The 25,816-nt window shown below is 38.4% G+C and overlaps 1 protein-coding gene across 2 annotated transcripts; it reads right to left on the reverse strand.

Annotated features, from left to right (window-relative positions):
• Positions 1–9,611: 9,611 nt before the first annotated feature.
• LOC128208279 (cytochrome P450 2J6-like) lies at positions 9,612–24,176 on the reverse strand. 2 transcript variants are annotated; one of them, XM_052911798.1, is made up of 9 exons: positions 23,960–24,176; positions 22,773–23,349; positions 21,516–21,738; positions 19,053–19,179; positions 16,782–16,929; positions 14,034–14,170; positions 12,474–12,570; positions 11,373–11,576; positions 9,612–11,073 (listed from the first exon to the last, which is right to left on the reverse strand). In XM_052911798.1, the coding sequence occupies exons 2-9, from the start codon at positions 23,158–23,160 to the stop codon at positions 10,892–10,894; spliced, it is 1,506 nt and encodes a 501-aa protein (XP_052767758.1). In that variant the 5' UTR covers positions 23,161–23,349; positions 23,960–24,176; the 3' UTR covers positions 9,612–10,891. The 2 variants fall into 2 exon arrangements, with proteins under 2 accessions (XP_052767758.1, XP_052767759.1); XM_052911799.1 differs by lacking the exon at positions 23,960–24,176 and having other exon boundaries at positions 22,773–23,426.
• Positions 24,177–25,816: the final 1,640 nt, after the last annotated feature.

Consider the following 25,816-nt stretch of genomic DNA (forward strand, 5'->3'; position numbering starts at 1 on the left):
ATACATACATACATACATACATACATACATACATACATACATACATACATACATACATACATACATACATACATACATACATACATACATACATACATACATACATACATACATACATACATACATACATACATACATACATACATACATACATACATACATACATACATACATACATACATACATACATACATACATACATACATACATACATACATACATACATACATACATACATACATACATACATACATACATACATACATACATACATACAGACATTCCTACAGACGCACGTACAGCCACACATACAGATGCACGTACAGGCCCACAGACAGACATAATAAAACTTTAATGAATATAATATCTATAAAACATAGCAATGATTATGTTTATTTTGTCCGGTCCGGCCACTCCAACACAAAATTAGAAAAAAAAAAACGAACGAATTCCGTAACAGTTCGGAGATTTCCGTTCGTCCGCATTTGGTCCGGTCCGGCCAGTCTTTTAAACCCAACCCCATACATCTTTAATATACGGGCGTGTTCGACCCAGTACACCCAACGTGTACGGGACGGGCGGGCGGTCTTAAGGATGGACGGACGACCAGACATGTTTTTGTCGTAAACATGTTATTTAACGGTTTCTTGCCAAAAAATAAAAAATATAAACACACATATAAATATTCAATATGGTCACAACGATTCATGGCCTATATACAAATAAAAGACAATAGTATAAGTAAGTTAAATTAAAGAACAAAAAAGTTTCAATAAATGGAAAAAAAAGTAAGTTAAATTAAAGAACAAAAAAAGTTTCAATAAATGGAAAAAAGATTCATTTCAAATGCAAACTGAGATATATATTATATTAACTAATGAAGTATTATGGGAGGCTATTTATAAATGACATAATACTTGAAAGATCTAAACGATGTTATTTAGTAAGGAATTTCTTAACATAAATGCTTGATTTATTAATTTACATAAGCTACTTAGTATGCTTACGTTTTTAGATAACAATAGTTTCGATAAACTTGTACATACCTGGGTTTCTAATGTAATATATTTTTATCATTTTTTTCTGAAGTCATTATATACAGGACATGTTATGATTAAATGATATTCATCTTCTAAATCATTAGAGTTACAAATAGTACAATAACGTTGGGCTCTATTTATTCTATTTCGGCCATATCGGCCGGTTTCAATATGCAGTGTATGAGATGATCAATAAGTTTAAATTCAGAACTTTCAATAACATGCAAACTTGAAATTAATATTCTTGTTCTTGATTTAAATAAATAACCAGTCTCTTTTCTTTTAACAGTAGCCTCTTATTTTAGATATGATCTCGGAAAGGATTTTATCATCATTCTTCAAAACAGTTATCACAATTGTCACAATTGTTTAAATTAGGTAGTTTAAATACAAGAATTAGTGAGATAAGGAAGCTGCCTTTTTATAGATTTATTTATATGTCATTACTTCAATTGATTTATAATTCGGTCACTAAAAATTTCCACAGTCTGTCGAATTAATTAATTAAATTTAGAATGTGTGTGTTTTAGTTGCATTTCGTATAGTTTTATGACCCACTGGCCATGTGTTTTTATAAGCAAATGATCATGTCACTAATTGACATAACGCGGGCTGTCAGTCAAATTAGCCGGCCAATACCAGACTGACCAATCAGCGTCCAAATAAGGCGTGGCTTATCAGTTGCCCTTTGTTATCCGCCATGGTTAAGGCGCTTGGCATTTAAAGGGTAGTGCTTGGAAGAGTGGTGTACTCAGTACTGGTTCAACCCAGGAAAGTTGTATCCCGTGTATCGGTGCTTTACACCGAGCACGTTAAGGAACCAAGAGGTCTCTTCGCAAAGAGCTAGGGTAACACACCCGGATCTCTTGTATCTCACTCTGTTTCTTCAAGTCTTCCAAAGTCTGGATTTGACTGCGAATTGCTGTCATTCTATCTCATATCACTTATGGCATTAAAACACAATTTAACTCGTGATGGCGTCACGGCGGGGTCAAGCCATAATGCAGCCAATGGGCGCGGGCAGACTTTGATAAACTCAAATAAACAAACGACCTCCGACTATCTGCACTAGTGAGTGTGGCGGATCCGTTGTCTTGAGATAACACACTTGACTATCAATCCAGGGGTCACAGGTTCGATCCCCCGTCGCATCACTAACAAAAACTAATCGTCTTCCGGAAGGGACGTTAAATGGGGGTCCCGTGTGACAGTGCAGTACACTAGTGCACGTTAAAGAACCAGTGTAGCGTAGCTCAGGGTTACATTCTGTCTTTGCACAATGCTCCAAAAACCTAAAATGACTAACAATCTTAATGGAGCACTCGCCGAATGGGCAAGGCTCGAGTGCGAATATAAATAAGCTTACACACCCACACAGTTATGAGTATGTCCGCCCTGTTAGCTCAATCGGTAGAGTGTAAAACTCTGAATCGGACAACCCGGGTTCGATTCCCGGGCGGACCAGGTCACTACTGTTGTGATTTGTTATGAAATCCTTTCTACGACCATTCGCAGTGTACCACTGCCCCTGGCATGTACAGAAGTTTTCAGTTCCTTGCAGAGGTGAAGGCACCAAGTACTGGTTCTGCCCAGGAGTGCTGTGCGGTGGTTGAACTGTCACTCTGGGACCCTTAAATGTGCTCACGCCGGGACCCGGAGTATAAACTACTAACACCACCACCACCTTCAGTATTGAGTGAGCTCAATCGATAGAGCGTTGGTAAAAATATAATATAAAGATAAATATAAGATAAAAACAAATCTGGCTTCTTAAAAATAATAACATCCAATTAGAAAACTTGAAATCAATTTCGATTTCAATAATCTGTTTTTAATTAGCAATCGGTCTCTAATCTTAGATATGATTGTATTTTATCAGCATTCGTCAAAGCAGGTGTTACAATTTATATAATATGAATACATCAATTCACTCACTCACTCACTCACTCACTCACTCACTCACTCACTCACTCACTCACTCACTCACTCACTCACTCACTCACTCACTCACTCACTCACTCACTCACTCACTCACTCACTCACTCACTCACTCACTCACTCACTCACTCACTCACTCACTCACTCACTCACTCACTCACTCACTCACTCACTCACTCACTCACTCACTCACTCACTCACTCACTCACTCACTCACTCACTCACTCACTCACTCACTCACTCACTCACTCACTCACTCACTCACTCACTCACTCACTCACTCACTCACTCACTCACTCACTCACTCACTCACTCACTCACTCACTCACTCACTCACTCACTCACTCACTCACTCACTCACTCACTCACTCACTCACTCACTCACTCACTCACTCACTCACTCACTCACTCACTCACTCACTCACTCACTCACTCACTCACTCACTCACTCACTCACTCACTCACTCACTCACTCACTCACTCACTCACTCACTCACTCACTCACTCACTCACTCACTCACTCACTCACATCACTCACTCACTCACTCACTCACTCACTCACTCACTCACTCACTCACTCACTCACTCACTCACTCACTCACTCACTCACTCACTCACTCACTCACTCACTCACTCACTCACTCACTCACTCACTCACTCACTCACTCACTCACTCACTCACTCACTCACTCACTCACTCACTCACTCACTCACTCACTCACTCACTCACTCACTCACTCACTCACTCACTCACTCACTCACTCACTCACTCACTCACTCACTCACTCACTCACTCACTCACTCACTCACTCACTCACTCACTCACTCACTCACTCAACCCACTCACTCAACCCACCCAGCCAATCAGCCAATCAGCCAATCACCCACCCACCCACATACCCACATACCCAAACACCCACTCACCTTACTTGATTACAAAACTTTTTTGTAACATGGGCGTACGGGAAAGAGTGCATTTCCGTATATCCATAGGGTACGGGAATTGTAACTTTTGGAACTTGTATATGTCCGTACATCCGTAATACGGGAAATGTACACGCCCGTATATTTTTCGTGTACAGGAATGGTATAAACCCGTACGCTCAACGTGTACGGAAGAACATAAATTCCCGTACACTCAACATGTACGGAGACCATACATGTCCATCCGCTCAAGATATACGGAGATGTATGGTACCGTACATTCATCAAAATTTTGTAAGTACCAGTCGTACATCAACCCTACCAGCATTGTCGATTTTTATTATTTATTATTATAAACATGTCGCTTTAATTTCATCAAAGGTTGTTAAAACCCACCAAAAGCATAACATTTCCTATACAACGGGACCCTTACTAACACATTGCGGTTTCCCTGCCAATGTATACCAGTGTATGATTTAAATGTTGTTCATATCATGTATGCTGTCAAATATAACACCAAATTTCCTGACTTTATTACAAAATTCAAAACCTTTATAACATGTGTGTACGGGAAAGGGTACATTACCGTATACCCATAATGTACAGGAATTGTTACTATTTCGTACACTCAGTGTGCACGGGAACTGGTTTATTTCCGAACATCCATATAATGCGGGAAGTGTACAAGCCCTTATATTCATCGTGTACGGGAATAGTGTAATCTCATACTCTCAAAGTGTACGGAAGAGCATAAATTCCCGTATTTTCAACATGTATGGAGACCGTTCATGCCCGTACACTCAAGATATACGGAGATGTACCGTACATCCATCAAAATAGTATAAGTACTAGTCGTTAGTCAATCAACTCAGTATTGTCCGAATTATTTATTTTTATAATTTAGACCTCAGTCTTTTAAATTTCATCAAAAGCTATCGAAACCCATTAAAGCATTAAATTTTCTACAAAGGTAATTTTTACTGACACCATCCTGTTTTTTACGAAACAGTGATATGTTTAAGTCAATGGTATAAATGACTTTCATATTATATGTGCTATCAAATTCAACCCCCAAAGACCTAAATTGGCTACAGAATTCATTGTTTTTTTTGTTACAACACGGATGTACGGGTTACTGCATGCCCATACATCGAATCCCGTATACTCAAGATGTGCGAGTTTTATGAATATACGAATCTGAACACACCCGTATACTCAACATCCCGTACACTTACCGTACAAATTGGATGTACGGGTTTCAGTATATTCCCGTATATTAAACCATTTTCCGCAGTGTAACATCTTCAATCCGTTTAAGTTAGTCCAATATAGCCAAAAGACATTCGGAGCTCCTCGGCCATTTTTATCGAAAGAGATTTACGTTATTCTGCTCAATCGTTTAAGACATTCGAGAGGACAATGAGAGGGAAATACTTATGATTAACACCTTTATTGTTTAAGGGATTTTCATAAGTAACTAAGCTTGATTGGTTATAATTTGGCGATTATCTCGTAATTACTTTTTAATATCAAATATGTATTTCTAGAAATGGAACTTGATTTTGATATTTTAAATATTTATTTTTAATAACTCCGTCAGAGAAGTTAATTGTGTCAAAGTCAATTTAAAGAACACCCGCACAATATTGTCCCGTATAGTTCCGAAAAAAAATACAATTATATTGACCTTGAGTGTTCATTGTATTGACTTCTGCCTAGTTTAAGGAATATTTGCCATGATAATCCACTGCCGTGCATCTTCTTAATATTACACTGGTGTCACAGTAGGGGCCATTTCCTGTGTATTTGTTAATTGGCTCCGGGCCTTTTGTCCCTATTACCATCTAACAGAATTGTAGTGTTGAAGGGGACAATGTTGTGGGAATTAGTGTTACAAGTTCGATTTTGACTTGTAAAAATAGTCCTCACAATTTCGAGTCATTGAGGTCTGAGAATATCATACAAATTTGCTTAAATAAACTGGTTATAATATGCATTTTAATATTGGGGGGATATCGTCCGTTTTTTCACTAAGACGGGGGGGGGGGGGTGGGGGCTATCTTCCGGGAGAGCTATGGTCCTAGGGGCTAATGTTTGGGGGGCAATCATCCGGGGGGATATTATCCGTACCTCCGGTTGAGTAGTGCAGCTTCACCGAGCCCGAGCCACACTGTCTTAGCGGCACGTGCATTTGACCAGCTTGTGGTATTAGCTGACATAACTGCGAGTCGCTGTTTAAGTGCCGACAAAGTTTTATCGTTCAAATGACTCAAGTCAAATTAAGATGTTAAAAGTTGGTTCTTTATTAATTCCCCTTTTACGTTTAATTGTCACGTCCGGCTATTGATATAATATACCAATATTATTTAATAGAGGAAGAAGTACAAAGATCCTAGTTAATTCTCTAAGTGTTTCCATTACAAAGGGTCTTTTCTTGTATATGTCAAATTTGGGAGTAGTCGGTCCCTGCTAAAATTAAAATGAAATATGGAATCATTGTTGTGACTCGGAGACCTATGCATATCCCTGATTAGAAATAAGAGATGTCTAGTTGGTTTGGTTTTGGTTATTTTAAATGCAAAACAGGCATTGCCTTTTGAAGCACACACTAGTTAACTATAAATGTCAATATATGAGCATACTTTCTTAACATGCACTAGTTCACAAAGCCAAAAGTAACGCCGAATCATTGATATCCTCATTAACATTGTTATTATTTATGGCCTTTCTCAACAAAATGTTTGCATTGGTGGGCCGCTCATGAAAAAAAACCTGCCGTAATCAAAATTTTACCAAATAAGCTAAATCAGTAAAATCTTTTTTTTCTTACTCCTATTTGTATTCCTATAAACAGCTGAAATAAAAAACAATTATATACTATTGTATTATAGTAAATATATATTATTATATTCATAGTAAAAACGCAGCAGCTAGCTGCCAGCAGCACAGCAGCTAGCTGCTGTTGCTGCTAGCAGCTTGCTGCTATGCTGCTGTGCTGCTAACTTCACTCACATTCCGTTATAAGATAAAAAAAATAGAATACACAATCTGAAAACAAAAACATCCAATGTAAATGTGTGTACATATATATATGTATATAAGATCCACGATTGTATAATCCATCAACCATACCATTGCTGGTCCGATCTGCAAAAGACATGCTATTGACATCATTTTGAAAGACGTGAAGTAAGAAAACCATTACTTTGCGTTTTTGAAATCAAGAATTTTCGCGAATGAGTATATGTATACATGCATATATGAGGCTTATGTCGTTCGCCCTACAAATTCACACTTCCCATGTCTTTCACCCTACGTAAGCACACTATTGTATAAATACGTCCTTGCATTTGTACCTGTAGATTTATATACACGTTGCATATACATATTTCGTCTTAAATGTATTCATGTTTATCATGTGTCTTTCGCCCTACATAAACACGCCTCACGTATGTCTTGTCTTTTGCAATACATATACACGCCTCACGTATGTCTTGTCTTTTGCCCTTTTACACGCCTCACGTATGTCTTGTCTTTCGCCCTACATATACACGCCTCACGTATGTCTTGTCTTTCGCCCTACATATACACGCCTCACGTATGTCTTGTCTTTCGCCCTACATATACACGCCTCACGTATGTCTTGTCTTTCGCCCTACATATACACGCCTCACGTATGTCTTGTCTTTCGCCCTACATATACACGCCTCACGTATGTCTTGTCTTTCGCCCTACATTTACACGCCTCACGTATGTCTTGTCATTTGCCCTACATTTACACGCCTCACGTATGTCTTGTCTTTCGCCCTACATTTACACGCCTCACGTATGTCTTGTCTTTCGCACTACATTTACACGCCTCACGTATGTCTTGTCTTTCGCCCTACATTTACACGCCTCACGTATCTCTTGTCTTTTGCCCTACATTTACACGCCTCACGTATGTATGTATATTGCCCCTGATAACCATGCGTGATATACTACTGGTATTTGCCTTACATAAACACTCTCACATGTTTGGTAGTTTGTCCATCATAAATACTCCTCACATGTTTTGTATTTTGCCCTACATAAACACTATTCATATACCTTATAGTTTGCCTTACATAAATACCCTTCACGTATCTTTAGTTTGCCCTACATAAGTACTCCTCACATGTTTCGTAGTTTGCCCTACATAAATACTCTTCACATATCTTGTAGTTTGCCCTACATAAGCAATCTACACATATCCTGTAGTTTGCCCTACATAAGCAATCTACACATATCTTGTAGTTTGCCCTACCTAAACACTCTTAACATGTCTTGTAGATTGCCCTACATAAGCAATCTACACATAGCTTGTAGTTTGCCCTACTTAAACACTCTTCACATATCTTATAGTTTGCCCTACAGAAGCAATGTACACACATCTTGTAGTTTGCCCTACATAAGCAATCTGCACATATCTTGTTGTTTGCGCTACCTAAACACTCTTCACATATCTTGCAGTTTGCCATACATAAGCAATCTACACATATCTTGTAGCTTGCCCTACATAAGCAATCTACACATATCATGTACTTTGCCCTATATAAGCAATCTACACATATCTTGTAGTTTGCCCTACATAAGCAATCTACACATATCTCGTAGCTTGCCCTACATAAGCAATCTACACATATCTTGTAGCTTGCCCTACATAAGCAATCTACACATATCTTGCAGTTTGCCCTACATAAGCAATCTACACATATCTTGCAGTTTGCCCTATATAAGCAATCTACACATGTCGTGTAGCTTCTCCTACATAAGCAATCTACACATATCTCGTAGCTTGCCCTACATAAGCAATCTACACATATCTCGTAGCTTGCCCTACATAAGCAATCTACACATATCATGCAGTTTGCCCTACATTAGCAATCTACACATATCTTGCATTTTGCCCTACATAAGCAACCTACACATATATTGCAGTTTGCCCTACATAAGCAACCTACACATATATTGCAGTTTGCCCTACATAAGCAATCTACACATATCTTGTAGCTATTCCTACATAAGCAATCTACACATATCTTGTAGCTTGCCCTACATAAGCAATCTACACATATCTTGCATTTTGCCCTACATAAGCAACCTACACATATATTGCATTTTGCCCTACATAAGCAACCTACACATATATTGCAGTTTGCCCTACATAAGCAATCTACACATATCTTGTAGCTATTCCTACATAAGCAATCTACACATATCTTGTAGCTTGCCCTACATAAGCAATCTACACATATCATGCAGTTTGCCCTACATTAGCAATCTACACATATCTTGCATTTTGCCCTACATAAGCAACCTACACATATATTGCATTTTGCCCTACATAAGCAACCTACACATATATTGCAGTTTGCCCTACATAAGCAATCTACACATATCTTGTAGCTATTCCTACATAAGCAATCTACACATATCTTGTAGCTTGCCCTACATAAGCAATCTACACATATCTTGTGTTTTGCCCTACATAAGCAATCTACACATATCTTGTAGTTTGCACTACCTAAACACTCTTAACATGTCTCGTAGATTGCCCTACATAAGCACAGCTCGAATGTCCTGTATTTTGCCCTACATAAACACTTGCGGGTATGTCTTGTTTTTCGTCCTGATTATTCAACCTTAATTTACGAAAATCTTTTGCATGTGAGCATGATAAACACAGACGATATTTATATCATTTATTTTTCTTCAAAAAATATAATACGAAGAAGGAAATGAAGGGCGGCGATTATTTTGCGGTGTACATGTAAAGTAACAGTGATGATATTTATATATACATAGATACTAATTGTTTATTTCAATGTAAGATCGCTACATATTTTACCGATTGAGCACCAAAAGATATATGTCACGAGTGGCATTGCCACGAGTGAAATATTCAATTTTGGTATTCACGAGGTGAAATATATTGCTATCATTCACTGAAACAAACATATTTTTTTTTTCTTTTTAATATATGCCAAGAAATGGAGTAAAGGGTCATTTAATTACACTTCTATAGAAAAACGCGCCAATTTATATGCGCACGTAACGTCATTTCGGAAATGACGTCGTTAAAATTGTGTCCCAGCCCTGTGCGCGCTGTTGTTTGATTTGGAACTGACAGCGGGCTTAAATTTAAAAAAGTGAAACTATCAATTTAATTTCTCTGATAAATCTCTGTTAACCTCCGGAAAGCATATAATAAAATACTATATGTATATATGTGCATGTAATGACAATACTGTATAGCTATTTACAAATTCTGGTAGATAAACTACTAATTTTGACAGTAATTAATAGTTATATTGATGGTCACATATTACCATATCGCCTATGATAACTCGAAGTGCTGTATAAGTCATAGTTACGTTCAATAATTAACTAATGTGACCAAATCATTCCAAATGGTCCCGTGGAGAAAGTTTCCTCGAGTGTAAGCAAAATTTACCGCTAAAGACATATGCTATTAAATACAACATTTATACAATCTTTGTATTGTAATATGATTATTATTCAATATTAGCCGGCATCACAGTGCCAGCCTGATGAAACAGAACCGTGATACAGGTCGAATTGATTAAGGTATCTGATGTATAAATATGAGACCCCTGGTAACAAACTAATAGTTTTAAAGGGTTTAAGAGTCTTAATGCAAACACTATTACACATAAACCGTTTCGGTCTTGAAAGAAGGTCATCTTACGGTCCGAATTCAGTTGAAATCAGGAAAAAAAATTAATAACCAGAATGTCTATTAAACATTCGTTATTTTGGTAATTTTATCTAAATATTTATAATGAGGAATTTATACCATTTAAAATGAAACAAAAAGAATACCAGCACAAGCCATCACAAGTTAACATAATGGTCAAATGCTCTATAAAATGACTACCTTAACTTATACATCGGATACCCTCAATACATAGGTATATTTCACCATATTAGTGTATTAACTTCCTCTTTTAAACAGATGACCAGGTGACTTTGAACGTTTCCGGTTCTACGAATGCTCCAGGCTGTGTATGTCTCAATGAGGGCGCCTCCGCGCCGGCAGCCGTCGTAAACCGGAAGTGTTTAATTAATGTTGCGAACATTATAGTCAGCTCCATTTGTGACAACTTTGCCGCTAGACAATATCGAGGACCTGAAAGAAGCACAGTAACAGTTCATAAAGGTTTCCAAATGTGTGGGATTGGGCCAATGCCCCATTGGCAGGAGATTTTTCGGACCGATTAATTGTAATCTACATGGTAGAGAACTGACTGCCGAAAATGCAAGCTCGTTATTCAGTTGATGATTTTATTAATATGGCGTTTTTATTTAGGAGCCAGTGGGTCATAGTTTGCACCAAGTATCTTCAACTTGATTTACATTCAAGATGGAGTTTATTAGTCAACATGCAGATTTAACTACGTCTCAAGCTGATATCAACGTGACACTTACCAATTGAATACGGATAAAATGCTTCCTTGCTCACAACAGCGTCATCCTTAATGAACCTCTCCGGCCGGAAGTTGTCCGGCTCCTCCCAGTAGGCGGGGTCAAGGTTAACAGATTGCATGTGCGTAAGCACCATTGTGTCACGAGGGATTGTGTAACCCTCGAACTCCACCTCCTCCTGTGTCGCGTGGGGCACCGACAGGGGCGCTGCAAGTATTTGAGGTTACAACATGTATTATATGTGGAAATGTCGTATACAAACATCGTACGGCAAAAAATGTCATTTGGCCATAAAACTCATGCAAAAACACGGGCTCTCGGACTTATTACGTATAAGACATGAATTAGGAAACCATATTTCTTAGAAGTTGTTAGAGTAAAGTTTGGCATTTGTTACGAACGCAATGGAGATCTGCGATGTCAAGGACATGAGCAGTTCTCCCAAGTACATGATAGAGTTCAATGAAACTAGAGTGGGCGTACCTCGGCCGCACGCTGACTTGTTTGGTGTTTGTTGGTGCCTTCGTCCGTACAACTAATGTAAATTTGAAAAAACCTCGATGGCCATTGACCCACGCAAACATTCAAACACCAAATAAAGAGCGGTTCTCCAATACAGTTGTTACCTTAGTTACAGTTTAATAAAACCTAGAAGAAGGTACTTGTTAATTAACGTTTCTGGATTGAAAGAATACATTTCCGAATTTCATTACTTCGGATGACTGTGAGAAAGATAATGGTCGTTAAATAGACGAATCGTCTCGTGTCTGCCATCTGCTACACTCTAACACAGCGGAAAGGCTTCAACATAAAGCAGGAATAAAACTTAACATTATGGCAGTTGGTAAAAACTCTTATCAGCCTTTCTGGTAATCAGACCGTCCTTTGGTAATTACAACTGGCAATTAATGTCTTGAAGTTGATAAGACCGAAGAAAGGGGCATAAACTCTGTATGCACACCATCCAGTATATGCAAGAGTATGAGCCGTCTTATTTGTATAATCTTCTAACGGCATTAACTCTTTAGACTCACTCCCCATTACATATGAGAAAAAAAACGTCAATGACATGTAATGACCCTCATTTATATGCAAATATCTCACTGATGGACGCCAGCCTGAGTGCCTCGTTGACCGTGGCTTCCAGATACGGCATGTGTTTGATGTCCTCCATGCCGGGACAGGAACGCTCGCCCAAAAACTGGTAGCAAAGAAATATGGATACTTAAGTATTTTTAATGTTTTCTTCGATACATTATTTTAATCGACAGTGCAAATAATTCTAACAGCGTGAAAATCGTTTAAATATATATAGAAAGCTATGGAACGGTTTTCGCCGCCGAAAGGCCCTTTATTATGACAGTACAAAATCACGTGATCAGTTTTCTCAGTCTTCTGATCTTTTTTGCTAAGTGTGTTAGTTTGTTTATACGTCAAACTGCTCAATTACATTTAAACTGTATTTTGTAACATAATTCTATAATAGTATTCATTATGTATGGAACTATTTTGTCCCTGCTCTGTCAAACTCGTTGTGTCGTGTAAGACGAATGTCGATTCCTGAATTGGAATCCTGAATTCAGAAAACGTGAAGTTTTCGCCAAATGTCACAGTCCATTTAAGATCATTTAGGGAACGCGTACACATTTCCCATCATTTAAACCAATGTATGGTGGCAATTGGCTGTGAGATGATATGGCGGGGGATTTTCCATTTCAATTTGACATTTCAAGGAATGCCGTGAACGGAGTTAAAAACAGGTCTTTCAATCCTTGTTGTTTGAAATATAAGCCATGCACAATTATAAAGAGAAAAGCGACACCGTGCGAGATTATTCAAGGGTCCATGTCAGTTAATAAATTGCAGTGTTTCCTCGATATTAAAATGTGGGCACTTCAGCGAAACACTTTGAAGCATCGAAGTACGAGTGGCCGCAATTAAATGCATTAGTGGAATTCACTCTAAGTTCAACAGACAAACACTACCACATGATGGTGGTGACTGTTTGATCCAACAACAGGATTTAAAGGGGCTAGACACCAGATGGTCCAAAAATCGGCAAATGCAGTATTTCCTCAAAACAAGCCTAGAATTATCAATGCGAGCTAGTAGGAGGCTGATAATACATCATGTTGCTGTCTAATCTGTGTAATAGCGCATAATGGTTTCCAAGTTCAAATCATATATGTTTATGAGTACAAAAACATATAGACCGACGCTTTTTTTAAACTAACTGTGATTTACGTGGTAGAAAACCCTAGTAAATTTCGAATTGGAAAAATGTGCAATAACTGCGAAGGATGCATGTGACGTAAGCGATACAACAGTAAGTGTCAATGCGTTGTACACAACGATGTCATATTTATGAAAGTTTTTGACAATTTTCTTGTTTTCTTGAAATTGTATCATCTGATGTCTAGCCCCTTAAAAACAGTCCGGAGTTGTTTTCTCTGTTGGCCAACAGTCATGTCTGGACTTGGTACATTCGTACTGCTATACTAAGTTTCATGTTAATATCGTTCACAGACCATGAGGTATTGTGTTTAAACAACGATGCTGATTAATACGACTTCACAGCTTTTTGAAGAACTAAAATATATACAACACTTACTCATCTTAACTCAACTCAACATATAAATTGATTTCGTTGAGGGTTGAACCTACCTCTTTGACGCACTTCCGGCACGTGTCTTGCACGTTCTCATCACGTGCCGTATATCCTACGAGCCAGACGAGCGCAATAGCCACGTTTTCTGTGCCAGCCACGAAAAAGTCCCGGACAATGTGATAGACATTCTCCTCTGAAACAACAAAGCGGGAAATGCTTGATGTGGGTGTGTACTGTACTGAAACAAGAAAGCGGGAAATCCTAGCTGTGGGTGTGTACTTTTATTTTACACCGCCTCCGCACTATCTATGGGCGTCACCCCAACTGTGAGTATCAGTCGTGTTAGGTTGTGAGGCACAGTGCTCAGGCAGGATGTAACCCTGGATAGAGCTTCCCTGGTCCGTTAACGTCATTCTCACGTCCCGCGCGGGAGAAAGTTAGTTGTTTTGTGGGAGTGGGGATCGAAACTACACGCACTGGATAGAAATGTTGGCATTTGAAACGCGTGAATTTATATTCCTTTGCGGAAACTATCCCCAGTTTGATACACCTATGCAGCCAATATTCTATTAATTGTTAATAAGTTGTAGAATGGTTTTATTTAGGTTCGTTCGCATATTTAAATAACTTAATTGGTCAGTAGTAATTATTGGAAACATATCGACTAACGAATGAAAATGTGGCTTATTTTGACTAAACCAATCAATTAACCATATTAATACATTCAGTTGGTTGTTGGTATACAACTGCATCTCTACTAATAGCGTGCAATAACATTGGTTTTACAAAAAGAAAAAGATGTACTTGATTGATCAATAAGGAAACACATGCGAACCAGTCTAGATAATTTCATTGACAACAAAGTACAACACTCAAGTTTTAAAAGTTCAAACAATTCAAAACTTCTTTGTTGTATTCTTAAGTATTCAACTTCCCTAGTGGTTCGAATGTTGGTCTAATGGATTACATTTTAACAGTTTTAAACTTATATATTTGTGAACACTTGTGAAACAAGTTATTACAACATAATATTAATTCTGTCGTTGGCACGATTTTACGCGAGAGTGTGGTCTTGTGCTGTGGGGGGAACCGGAGAACCCGGAGATAACCTACTTGTCCGGCTTGGTGACCACAAACCAAACTCACGTGCGCCCAGACCGGGAATCGAACCAGGTTCGCCTTGGTGAGAAGCGAATGCGCCACCCGGGTTCGACATTTTAATAGTGACTCAAAGTCGCTCAAATCATCTAGTGTTCAGTCTCTTGTCCCTGCTAACAGGATCGCCGGACGGATTCTGATATAATCGTTAATACGCTACCGACGAAAACGATCACCCATGTACCATTTTGTCTTATTTTTTTAATTTTCAGCGGTTTGCGCATGCGCGCTGGCTCGTATATATTCCCACGTCTTGTGAGAAACAATAAGGATGGTGTTTCTTTATTTTTGGTCTTCTAAACAATTAGGTCGGCGTTGGGCTGCGCCCGGCGTAATGGCTTAATAGTTGAAGACCAAAAGTAAAAAAATAATCCTAAATCGGTCATTAAAACAAAAGAATGCATCTCCACATTGGTCTTAATTTCTCGAACAATCTTAATCCCCTTTTAACAGGATCAAGCTTACCATGGTATGAATTGTGCATTTGTCTCCTTTCCATGAGTGTTCAGGCTTTAAAGGTTAAATACTTTTAGTTTTGCAAAATCCAGTTGTGTAAAGATTTGGTAGTGAAAGACAATGTTAATGTACCAGCTCAGACTTGCACCCGAGATGTTGAACACTCATTTTTTTATATAAATATTTCATTCTTACATGCTATAGTTTTGTATGAGTTATATTCTCGTTAAAGTGTCCATTTCACACGCGGCCTTTTGCTGTTGCATCCTGTTTGGTATATTCAATGATATGCATAAATATACTGTTCAACTCAGTACATAATATGAGTTTATTAAATCGTTTTTGAATAGTTTACGATTACATAAAAAGTATGCAACAAACAAAACGCGAATATAATCATCTCATAAAGTTGATATATGTACTTGAATAGCATAAAGTTAATAATGCAATTAAGCTATTACCAATTAACGGTTAAGAAAACCGTGCAACCGAAAGCTTAACTTGAATTGAAATGCGCATAGACACCCACTCCTTGCAAAACAATTTACACTACAATATCAGGTTTCCTGTGCAGATGATTACCCCGATACAGTATTCATTATATTCTGAAATATATTGTTCTAAATTGTATCCAATATTCTGAAAATACTGCATGTAAAAGAAACTTGCTTTATATTGCAAACGTGTCTTTACATTACGAAATAACGCTTCTTATAATAATGCTTAACTTTATTTATCTTTAACATGTGTTCAACTTTTTGATGTTCGATATGTTAATTGCATTTCCGCATTTAACTTATATTGCTATGCCATGTATTTATGTTAATGTAACAACGATGAACTGTATGTGTTCAAATAACAATCAATGTTCTGTAGTCAAAGTGTTTTTCTGTAATAAGGTGCGTTGGTTAAAATAATCAGACAAATACAGCAGTAGTTGTACACTCAGCCAGTCTGTTCTTACAGAAACGGTGTTTGTAATTTGGTCAAATAACGTTTTATTGCAGTAAAATGTTGTAGTGACGTCGATGAAATAAGTGACGTCATTAAAGCAATCGCTATTCATACAACCGAAATAATGCAACGTAAATTAGTCTTTGAATCGCTATTGTTCAGCTGTTTAGTTCAAATGTCGCATTGGAATAAGTAAATTGTAAGTGTAACTATTAATATTGTTCACACACACACACCTTTGATGGGATTGTCATCACTCTCCTGAGCCAAGTACATGTCCAGAAGTCCCCGGATGTTGTCCTTATCAAAGTCTGTGCGTGCCTCCACCAACTTCCGGTGCAGGAACGCGCTCACTTTAGACAGAACTTCTCTGGTAGCTTTCGGCTGAAATAGGAACATACTTATACGAGACCCGTCACCGTGATCATGGCAATGTTTTATACAACAGTCAGATATCGCTTCCACCCACACCGGTCCACCTGTTTGAAACGTTTGATATATATATATATATATATATATATATATGCGAGCGGTTGAAAGCCATTGACAATGGAGTCCTCTTTGAAGTATGAGTAAAGCAATATGTGTTAATGTTTCTTGATCTTAAATACAAAAACCGTTGTCTGAATACGCAATTGCCAAGTTTTACATCAATTAGTTTTAATTCCCCTTTCTTCTCTCATCGAACACTCGCTGTTTCAAGGCGTGCACTCAGACGGGAAAAGAAATTAAAAGAAAATGACAATGTCAAACCTCTTCGTTACAGGGTCATTCTTTCAGATCAGTTCTGCCATTTCTATTTTAAGACCCGAAAATATTCGTAAACTGAATTTGAAAATTGGACAGGTCGGTAAATACATTCAAATATTTTTGAATTCCATACGACATGCCAAGAAATCCTATCCAATTTTAGATTAAGAAGGAAACCCCTGTATGCCAGCATATACCTGGATTTTAGCAGCATATGCATTTTGTTCCATTCAGTGGTTTTGTGCTAAGGGTTAAAGGGCTGACTTGGTTCTCCATGTAATTTTATCAGTTATCTGCTGTAACAGCTAATTCACTTCATTTTATGGCCATTACGACCAACAAGGAATTCCGGGGAGCAATGATTTTGGTCATTTTTCGGAAAAATCTTTCTAAAGTGCATGTTTCTTTTGTTTAACGCTTCATCTCATTTTGTTTATTACGACACTTGTCAAAAATAAAACAAAAAATTCATTAATAGTTTATTATTAAGTATTGACATGATTTTCTTAACTATAAAAAGTATAATAATTAATTAAATAAGCTAAGCATTACATCTTTGATATTGTTTATGATAACAATATTTAACTATCTAAGCCACACTCTTGAATTATGTTTAAAGATTGAAAACATCAAGTACAAATGTACCAACTATATTACTTAGTTCCCCAACAGCTAAATATTTTCCTCACGCAGGCCAAATCCTAATAGCCTCTTATAGAACAACACCGTAATCAAGTCGTTAAAATCAACAACTTGATTACGGTATTGTTCTATAAGAGGTTATTAGGATTTGGCCGGCGTGAGGATGTATTTTGACCCAAATAGAATCACGAACCCAAGTCAAACTTATCGACTACCGGCTCAAAATGTTATGACTCATGTATATTTAATAAAATGATACCGGGGAGTCGTTTATCTGTGGATGTCGAAAATCTGCTTAAAAGGGCTGTACTCCGTACGATAAAATAGCGAAAAAAAAGAGAAAATTGTCGAAAACTGACATAAACTTGGCATCGATGTGTACAATGCATTGAAACTTACTAACTGAAGTACCACATAGTTTACAATTTATTTAAGTTTAGCAGTTATTTCGTATTTTTCCATTAAAAAGATTACTGGGTATGTCTACCAGGTAGAATTCATTCCTTATGCGTGATTGGCTAGTCGGTGTTATCACGTGATATTACCGAGGTACGTGTATAGCTTAATTATGTAATTAGTAGAGTAAGCCTTTAAAATCAATATCCATACGCTAAGTAAAGCATACCCTTAAATATAATTCGACCTATGAGACGGCCAGATTCATATATAATGTAATATAGGTTACACTTTCATTCCAAATAAAACGGTTGGTTAAGCATACCATTTTCATTAACATCTGTCGTATGTCTAAAAAAATAATGTTACTCATTAAAAACAACATATTTTTGTTTAAGAATAAGTAAATAATAAGTTTTACTAAATTAAGTACTCAGTAATTATGTCTAACACTTGATACTTCTTCACGTCTTTCTGGGCAAAATTAAATACATTCTTCCAAATCTTGACCCGAATTACAGCAACTCCCTAGATATGATAACATGATTAAACACATGGTCAGATTCTCGGTCAATTAGGGGTTAATGTGTAGCTGAAATTGACTCTCGTGTAGAAATAAAAAGTGGAAAAATTGGCTGGTATTTCTTGGCATGAACTATCCAACACCATGCCTAGAATATTTATAAAATTTACTTCTGATATTTTAATTTCAGAGTAACCTTTTTCCCCTCGGGTAGTCTCTGGAGGATGGGGAAGAAGTTGAGAGGGTTTTTGACACCCTGCCGCTGTAGTAGGCTGTCCATGAGCGCCAAAAACTCTCCGAACTCAGCGTCTTCATACTCGTACCTGCAAACATGAGTATCATATTATTGTGGCCCACTTATCAAAAATGCCCAAATCACCCATACTTTATTTAATAGCATAAATGATTGGTAAGTCATGAATTGATGGTGAGTCGTAAATTGATGGATAGTGTGCATTAGATGACATTTAGGGTAAACGTGCTTAAACGTACCGTGTGATTCCATATGAAAGTTAAATACGTGTATGCGTTGGTATATTATTTGAGAACTCATTTCCATGCTTCGTCTTATCGGGGGCGGGTGGGGGGATACAGCAAGAGAATTTTAGACAAACTGCACTATTCATTGCCTATAATTCTAAATGTCTTGGACGTGATCAGCGTATCAAATACCCTTAGAAAATACGTTCGGCAATTTCCCGGCTTGCGAGCCTGTCATATAGCCGACTGTTTTAAATGAACCACCGGGGGGCTGGCGAGCCTGTCATAAAGCCGACTGTAATGAACCACCGGGAGGACTGGCGAGCCTGTCATTTAGCCGACTGTTTTAAATGAACCACCGGGAGGGCTGGCGAGCCTGTCATAAAGCCGACTGTTTTAAATGAACCACCGGGAGGACTGGCGAGCCTGTCATATAGCCGACTGTTTTAAATGAACCACCGGGAGGACTGGCGAGCCTGTCATAAAGCCGACTGTAAAGAACCACCGGGAGGGCTGGCGAGCCTGTCATAAAGCCGACTGTTTTAAATGAACCACCGGGAGGGCTTGCGAGCCTGTCATAAAGCCGACTGTTTTAAATGAACCACCGGGAGGGCTGGCGAGCCTGTCATAAAGCCGACTGTTTTAAATGAACCACCGGGAGGACTGGCGAGCCTGTCACAAAGCCGACTGTAATGAACCACCGGGAGGGCTGGCGAGCCTGTCATAAAGCCGACTGTAATGAACCACCGGGAGGACTGGCGAGCCTGTCATAAAGCCGACTGTAATGAACCACCGGGAGGGCTGGCGAGCCTGTCATATAGCCGACTGTTTTAAATGAACCACCGGGAGGGCTGGCGAGCCTGTCATAAAGCCGACTGTAATGAACCACCGGGAGGACTGGCGAGCCTGTCATAAAGCCGACTGTAATGAACCACCGGGAGGGCTGGCGAGCCTGTCATAAAGCCGACTGTTTTAAATGAACCAACGGGAGGACTGGCGAGCCTGTCATAAAGCCGACTGTAATGAACCACCGGGAGGGCTGGCGAGCCTGTCATAAAGCCGACTGTAATGAACCACCGGGAGGGCTGGCGAGCCTGTCATAAAGCCGACTGTAATGAACCACCGGGAGGGCTGGCGAGCCTGTCATAAAGCCGACTGTAATGAACCACCGGGAGGGCTGGCGAGCCTGTCATAAAGCCGACTGTTTTAAATGAACCACCGGGAGGGCTGGCGAGCCTGTCATAAAGCCGACTTAATGAACCACCGGGAGGGCTGGCGAGCCTGTCATAAAGCCGACTGTAATGAACCACCGGGAGGGCTGGCGAGCCTGTCATAAAGCCGACTGTAATGAACCACCGGGAGGGCTGGCGAGCCTGTCATAAAGCCGACTGTAATGAACCACCGGGAGGGCTGGCGAGCCTGTCAAAAAGCCGACTGTAATGAACCACCGGGAGGGCTGGCGAGCCTGTCATAAAGCCGACTGTAATGAACCACCGGGAGGGCTGGCGAGCCTGTCATAAAGCCGACTGTAATGAACCACCGGGAGGGGTGGGGATTGTTGACGCATTGCAACCGGTCAATCACAACGAATGAAATAGGTTTAGTGATATCTGTCTCGTGTTACTGGATCTCGAGGGATCTCGAGAATATCCATAGGTCTAACCTGAGGAAGAGTGATCCACGAATGACCAAACGGTAAGTGGACAGGGATCACTTAATTCAAAACATACACGGATGGGTGACACTTTTTCAAAGTCTGGCTCGGAATGAAGCACACTTTCGAAATTTTATATTGTATAAAATACTTTTTTGTATACATGTTATGACATCTCTTATTACAATGACGTTTATTAAACCGTTAGAAGTTTGAAAATCAATAGAGAAATGGAGTTGATTCAGTCCTAACAGCTTTGTTCGTATAGACTTTTTAGTGCGCGTAGTATGAAACGATGTTTGATCTCTATAATCAACATACTGAAGTGTAATTTAGGGGAGAAGATTGATGGCCATCAGTTTTGGCCTCACCTCATACTGCAATTTTTCATTCTTCATTAATTGAGTCGTTTTTTGGTGTGAAATGATGTTAGCTTTTGAAAGAAATATACTAAACTAAAAAAACGTTCAAAACGTGTGTTATTCTGTCGTAATAACTGTTCTATAAATATTTGTAAAAGAATACCTTTTACCAAATATCACAGAACAATTGATGTTGCCAATAGCTCTAAAGAAGAGGTCCTTTAGAGTCGCGGAGTCCCCAGACCGCTCGTGCAGTTGTGACATCAGAGCTTCAGCTTCGATCTGAATACGCTGCTCGAGGGTCTGTTTTCCGACCCCCGGGAACACGCAGGGTAAGGCAAACCTGCGCAATCTCTGATTGTCTGCTCCATTGGACCAGACAATGCCTGCAAAATATTTAACTAAATTCAAATGATTGTATAATGTTGTACTCCATTTTCGGTTTCATTTAAATAACTCGTTTAATGTGGTATTTCACAGTGACAATTGTGTATGTATACGCTTCGTGACACATTGAGTGCACGTTCATTGTTTACAACATTGTCACCGTGATGATTACGAGCAAATATTAAGGAACACTATAAAACTGTTCGACATGCGAAGTCTGTTGTTTATTTTATCTAATACGTTTAATCTTCCGTATGAACGTTTCTGTCGTAGATGCGATCTGTAATTGTTGTTGTTGTTGTATTTAGAATTTCAAGAGTTGGACATCATAGGTTAGTTTACTACAATCATAAAATTATGTGGCAGTTTCAGTCAGGGGTAGTAAAACTGTTTTGCTGGATATAAGTATTATATTCCTTATATATGTGTTTATTTTCACCATCACTGAAATGATACTGCCAACTAGGACTGCAATGTATAGGTTTATACACCCAAATATATCTTGTTTCTGAAAAGGTTTAAATAATCATTTGCAATATCCACTGAATGGGCCTTATATCAAAATGTTCAAAAGGAAGAATCGACAAAACGACTTAAACTTGAAGTGTAGAGAGTATTTATTGCACGAGCGACACCCACGCGATTTCGTATTTAAACTCTAGACAATTAGCACGATCTTATCTCTACATGTTTATGCGTGTACAATTGAACGCTTTCTCTTTTCCGTCCGTATTGATCAAAAGGATAAAAACCAGTGACAATTGCTTATTGATCAGGAAGATGAACTTCGACATCCAACAAAACTCTCAATTTGACATGTAATTGAAATTATGTTTCACTATGCGACCAGCCATTAATATTTGATGATATGAAGGAAAGTGCCGATTGTTTGCAAATACACTGTTAATATAACAAAACCCTGTAAATATAATTCATTAGATGTGCATTTGATCGCATTATTTGAGTGACATAGTTAATGATATAATACATAAGCGAGACAAAAAGATGTGAAAGCAAGCAAGAGGTGCCTTACCATTTGATAGTTGTAGGCTTTTAATCTCAACTAGCCACACTGGACGATACTGAAAACTATCCGCATAATCGACCAACAGCCTTTTCACCATGTCATGTCCAAAAACGACCAGGGTTTTAACAGCGCCTAGCTCTAAATAAAGAACATCCCCGTGTGTTTTTCTCATCTCATTCAGTTTTTCAAAGAACGTCCCATTTCCTGCCAGCTGGGTGAGGTTCCCGAGGATAGGAAGTCGGCGTGGGCCGGGGGGCCGCCCGCCACCCCTGCTCTTCCCCCGGGTTGACATCCGGGCTACAACTATAATTCCTAATCCCACAGTCAATGTCACCACAAGCGCAGTACTTCCATCAGCGCTCGCTACACTGTCGAACAATGATCGTAATGACATCGGTGTATAGTTGTACAGCCTACACACTGGTATTGTTATATTATATGGTCGAACTGATAAACGACAAGTCAACTGTTACGTTCAAATAGCATATCCGTTTCAGAAATAGGTAAAACTTCAGTTCACTTTCATATAGGTAAACGTGTGACACAGATTTAACGAGTTTTGCGGTTGCGTTGTGTTTACTACCTGAAATCATAAAACCATCACATGTATACAATCCCGAGTACGGGTATGTATGTTTGCAAATGTTGATTTATGAATGATCTATCAGGGTATCGCGTAAACTCCAGACGGTTACGCCCAGGTGAGCCGATCCAATAACAGGCAGGTACTCCTGTGGCAGAATTGTTCATGGTTGTCAGACTATCATTAATGTGCATTCATTTACTTTCCGATTTCACTCATAAGTAGGAAAATTTACTCAACACAAACATCTTTATTATTAACGAGAATGGTTCAAATGTCATACTTCAAATGACCCATTGTTGGAAACAAACCTTAAAGATACACTCTTACTCCCAAATTAGATTAACCACAATTAATGATATTGTTTTAATATTCCAAAAAGGATGAAAACATGTCGAAAAAATGGTTCTTATGAAGGATACAAGTTTAATTTGATAGAAACTTGTTTAATTTGTTATAAGACTATAGAAGACCACAGTAAATCTTTTAGCACTCACCAATCATTTAATATTTTTGCTGTTACAGTCTTGTTTTCAGTTATTAATAGTTTTCATCATGCATTATTTAGGAAGTAGTTAAAGGTTAATCAGTCAAAATTGATGTGTGTTACCTTATCAATTAAACGACTGAGAGAGAAGTAGGCTTGCTATGATCCACATCCTTGTTTAGTACGGAAACCATATTCCAGAAATATCATATGATAATTAAAAAGCCATTTCATTTAAATAGTTTTGTTCACATTTACACAATACAAATGTTTGATGTTCAATCATAAATTAGGCTTTATTAAAATGTTTTCTTTTTCATAGACGTTCAAATTCAATCGAGTTTCTATATGTTGTTTAAACCCTATATCCTGCTAAAACTTAATCGGACGCAGATGCCGAAAGTGTGCACTTGAAATATTGCAATTTGTCCCTGTCGCTGTTCAGACCTGTAGCACACCAGTGAAGGTTTGGGTCATCATACAAAGTTCAATTATGAAAGATGTATTTCACAATGTTTGAAGCTTTTGACCCAATAATAATCAACAGAACAGAACAGAATGTTATTTTAACTTTAGTATATATAGCTTGTCGTTACAAGCACAGAACAAATACGAAAAATGAAAGCATGAAAGAAAAAAAATGCATTATATTATTTACAAACATATTATACAATATCATAAAAGCTATCGATAGTTTAAACAGTTTCACAAGCGGACCCCCCCCCCCCAAAAAAAAAAAAAAAAAATCGCCCAAGTTTACTTTTTATTTCAGTATCTGAGATGAACAGTAATAAAATACACCCCAAATGCACCATTTCGGACTAGATGTTATTACAAAATTCTTGGGGGAGGACCCCAAATGTCGTTTCGGAGGGAGGGGCGCAAGTAAAAAGAGAACGCCCCTAAGTTACGCCCCCTCTAACGTCGAATCCTGGATCCGCCCCGGCTTTTGTGTGTGAGGATGTCTTTAAACTTAAAGGGAAGTGTATGCAATGAAGAACATTGATAATCTTATTAACGTACATTTCTATACTTGATATTTTTAAATAAAACAATGTAAATGGACTATTTGAACGTGTACTTACCTTCCCCATTGTTAACCGCTAACCTGTTAACATGGGACAACTGTACGAATATTGACAGGCTCTGAAATTAGCAATACGGCGGACGCAAAACCGGTTTATAGAAGGATCATTTTTGCTTATGAGGGCCAGTCTATACTCTATACGTTGGCTCAGCCTCCACCCCTTGGCTCAAGCTCCCTTGCTTTTGGCTCCAGCTCATCCCCCAAAAAGGAAGGTAAACATGCCATCATCATTTCATGGTACTGTTTTTTTGTCTTGAAATCAGCATATTTCGGGTAATTTTGGACATGATCAAATCGTCCGTTTATCTTTGAGTTTGTATACTAATGTAATACTTGACTGTATTGATTTTTTTGCAAAATTGCATCCTAATTGATTGTTTCGATCTCACACCCACCAGCCATACATGTTCACCAATACATAATTAAATACTAAGAGTGTGTATGTAAGTTTTTATTCACATTATATTTTTTTAAGGTTACGCTTATTCTAAAAGGAGTATTTACCGATCTTGGTAATTCCTGAAGTTGGAACTGTCACTTCCTCCATTTTGTTTTCTGGGAAGCTGGCAAGTGCGTCAGGATACATCATTTCATTTCCAAAACATGAATGGTATTTCCAACTTCTAATGTAAACTAAATTGTCTTTCACGACGTTTGTTTAATTGCAAATCTTTATTTAACGGATGCATTACATCATTTTCAACATTAAACTAATAAGTGTTGCATCATTTTCTAACATCCCCGACATAGCTTTCGCTTCGGGTGCGGAAGGTCGCGGGGTTCAAACCCCGGCCGCGTCAATCCGACAGAAGTTCATATAGGGTACCATATGCAGTAGCTCCCTTGCCAAGCGCCCGGTATAAAAGGATAGCACATGAACTTGGAATCGGTGT

Source organism: Mya arenaria, chromosome 11 (genome assembly GCF_026914265.1).
Source record: "Mya arenaria isolate MELC-2E11 chromosome 11, ASM2691426v1".
Taxonomy (NCBI): Eukaryota; Metazoa; Mollusca; class Bivalvia; order Myida; family Myidae; genus Mya; species Mya arenaria.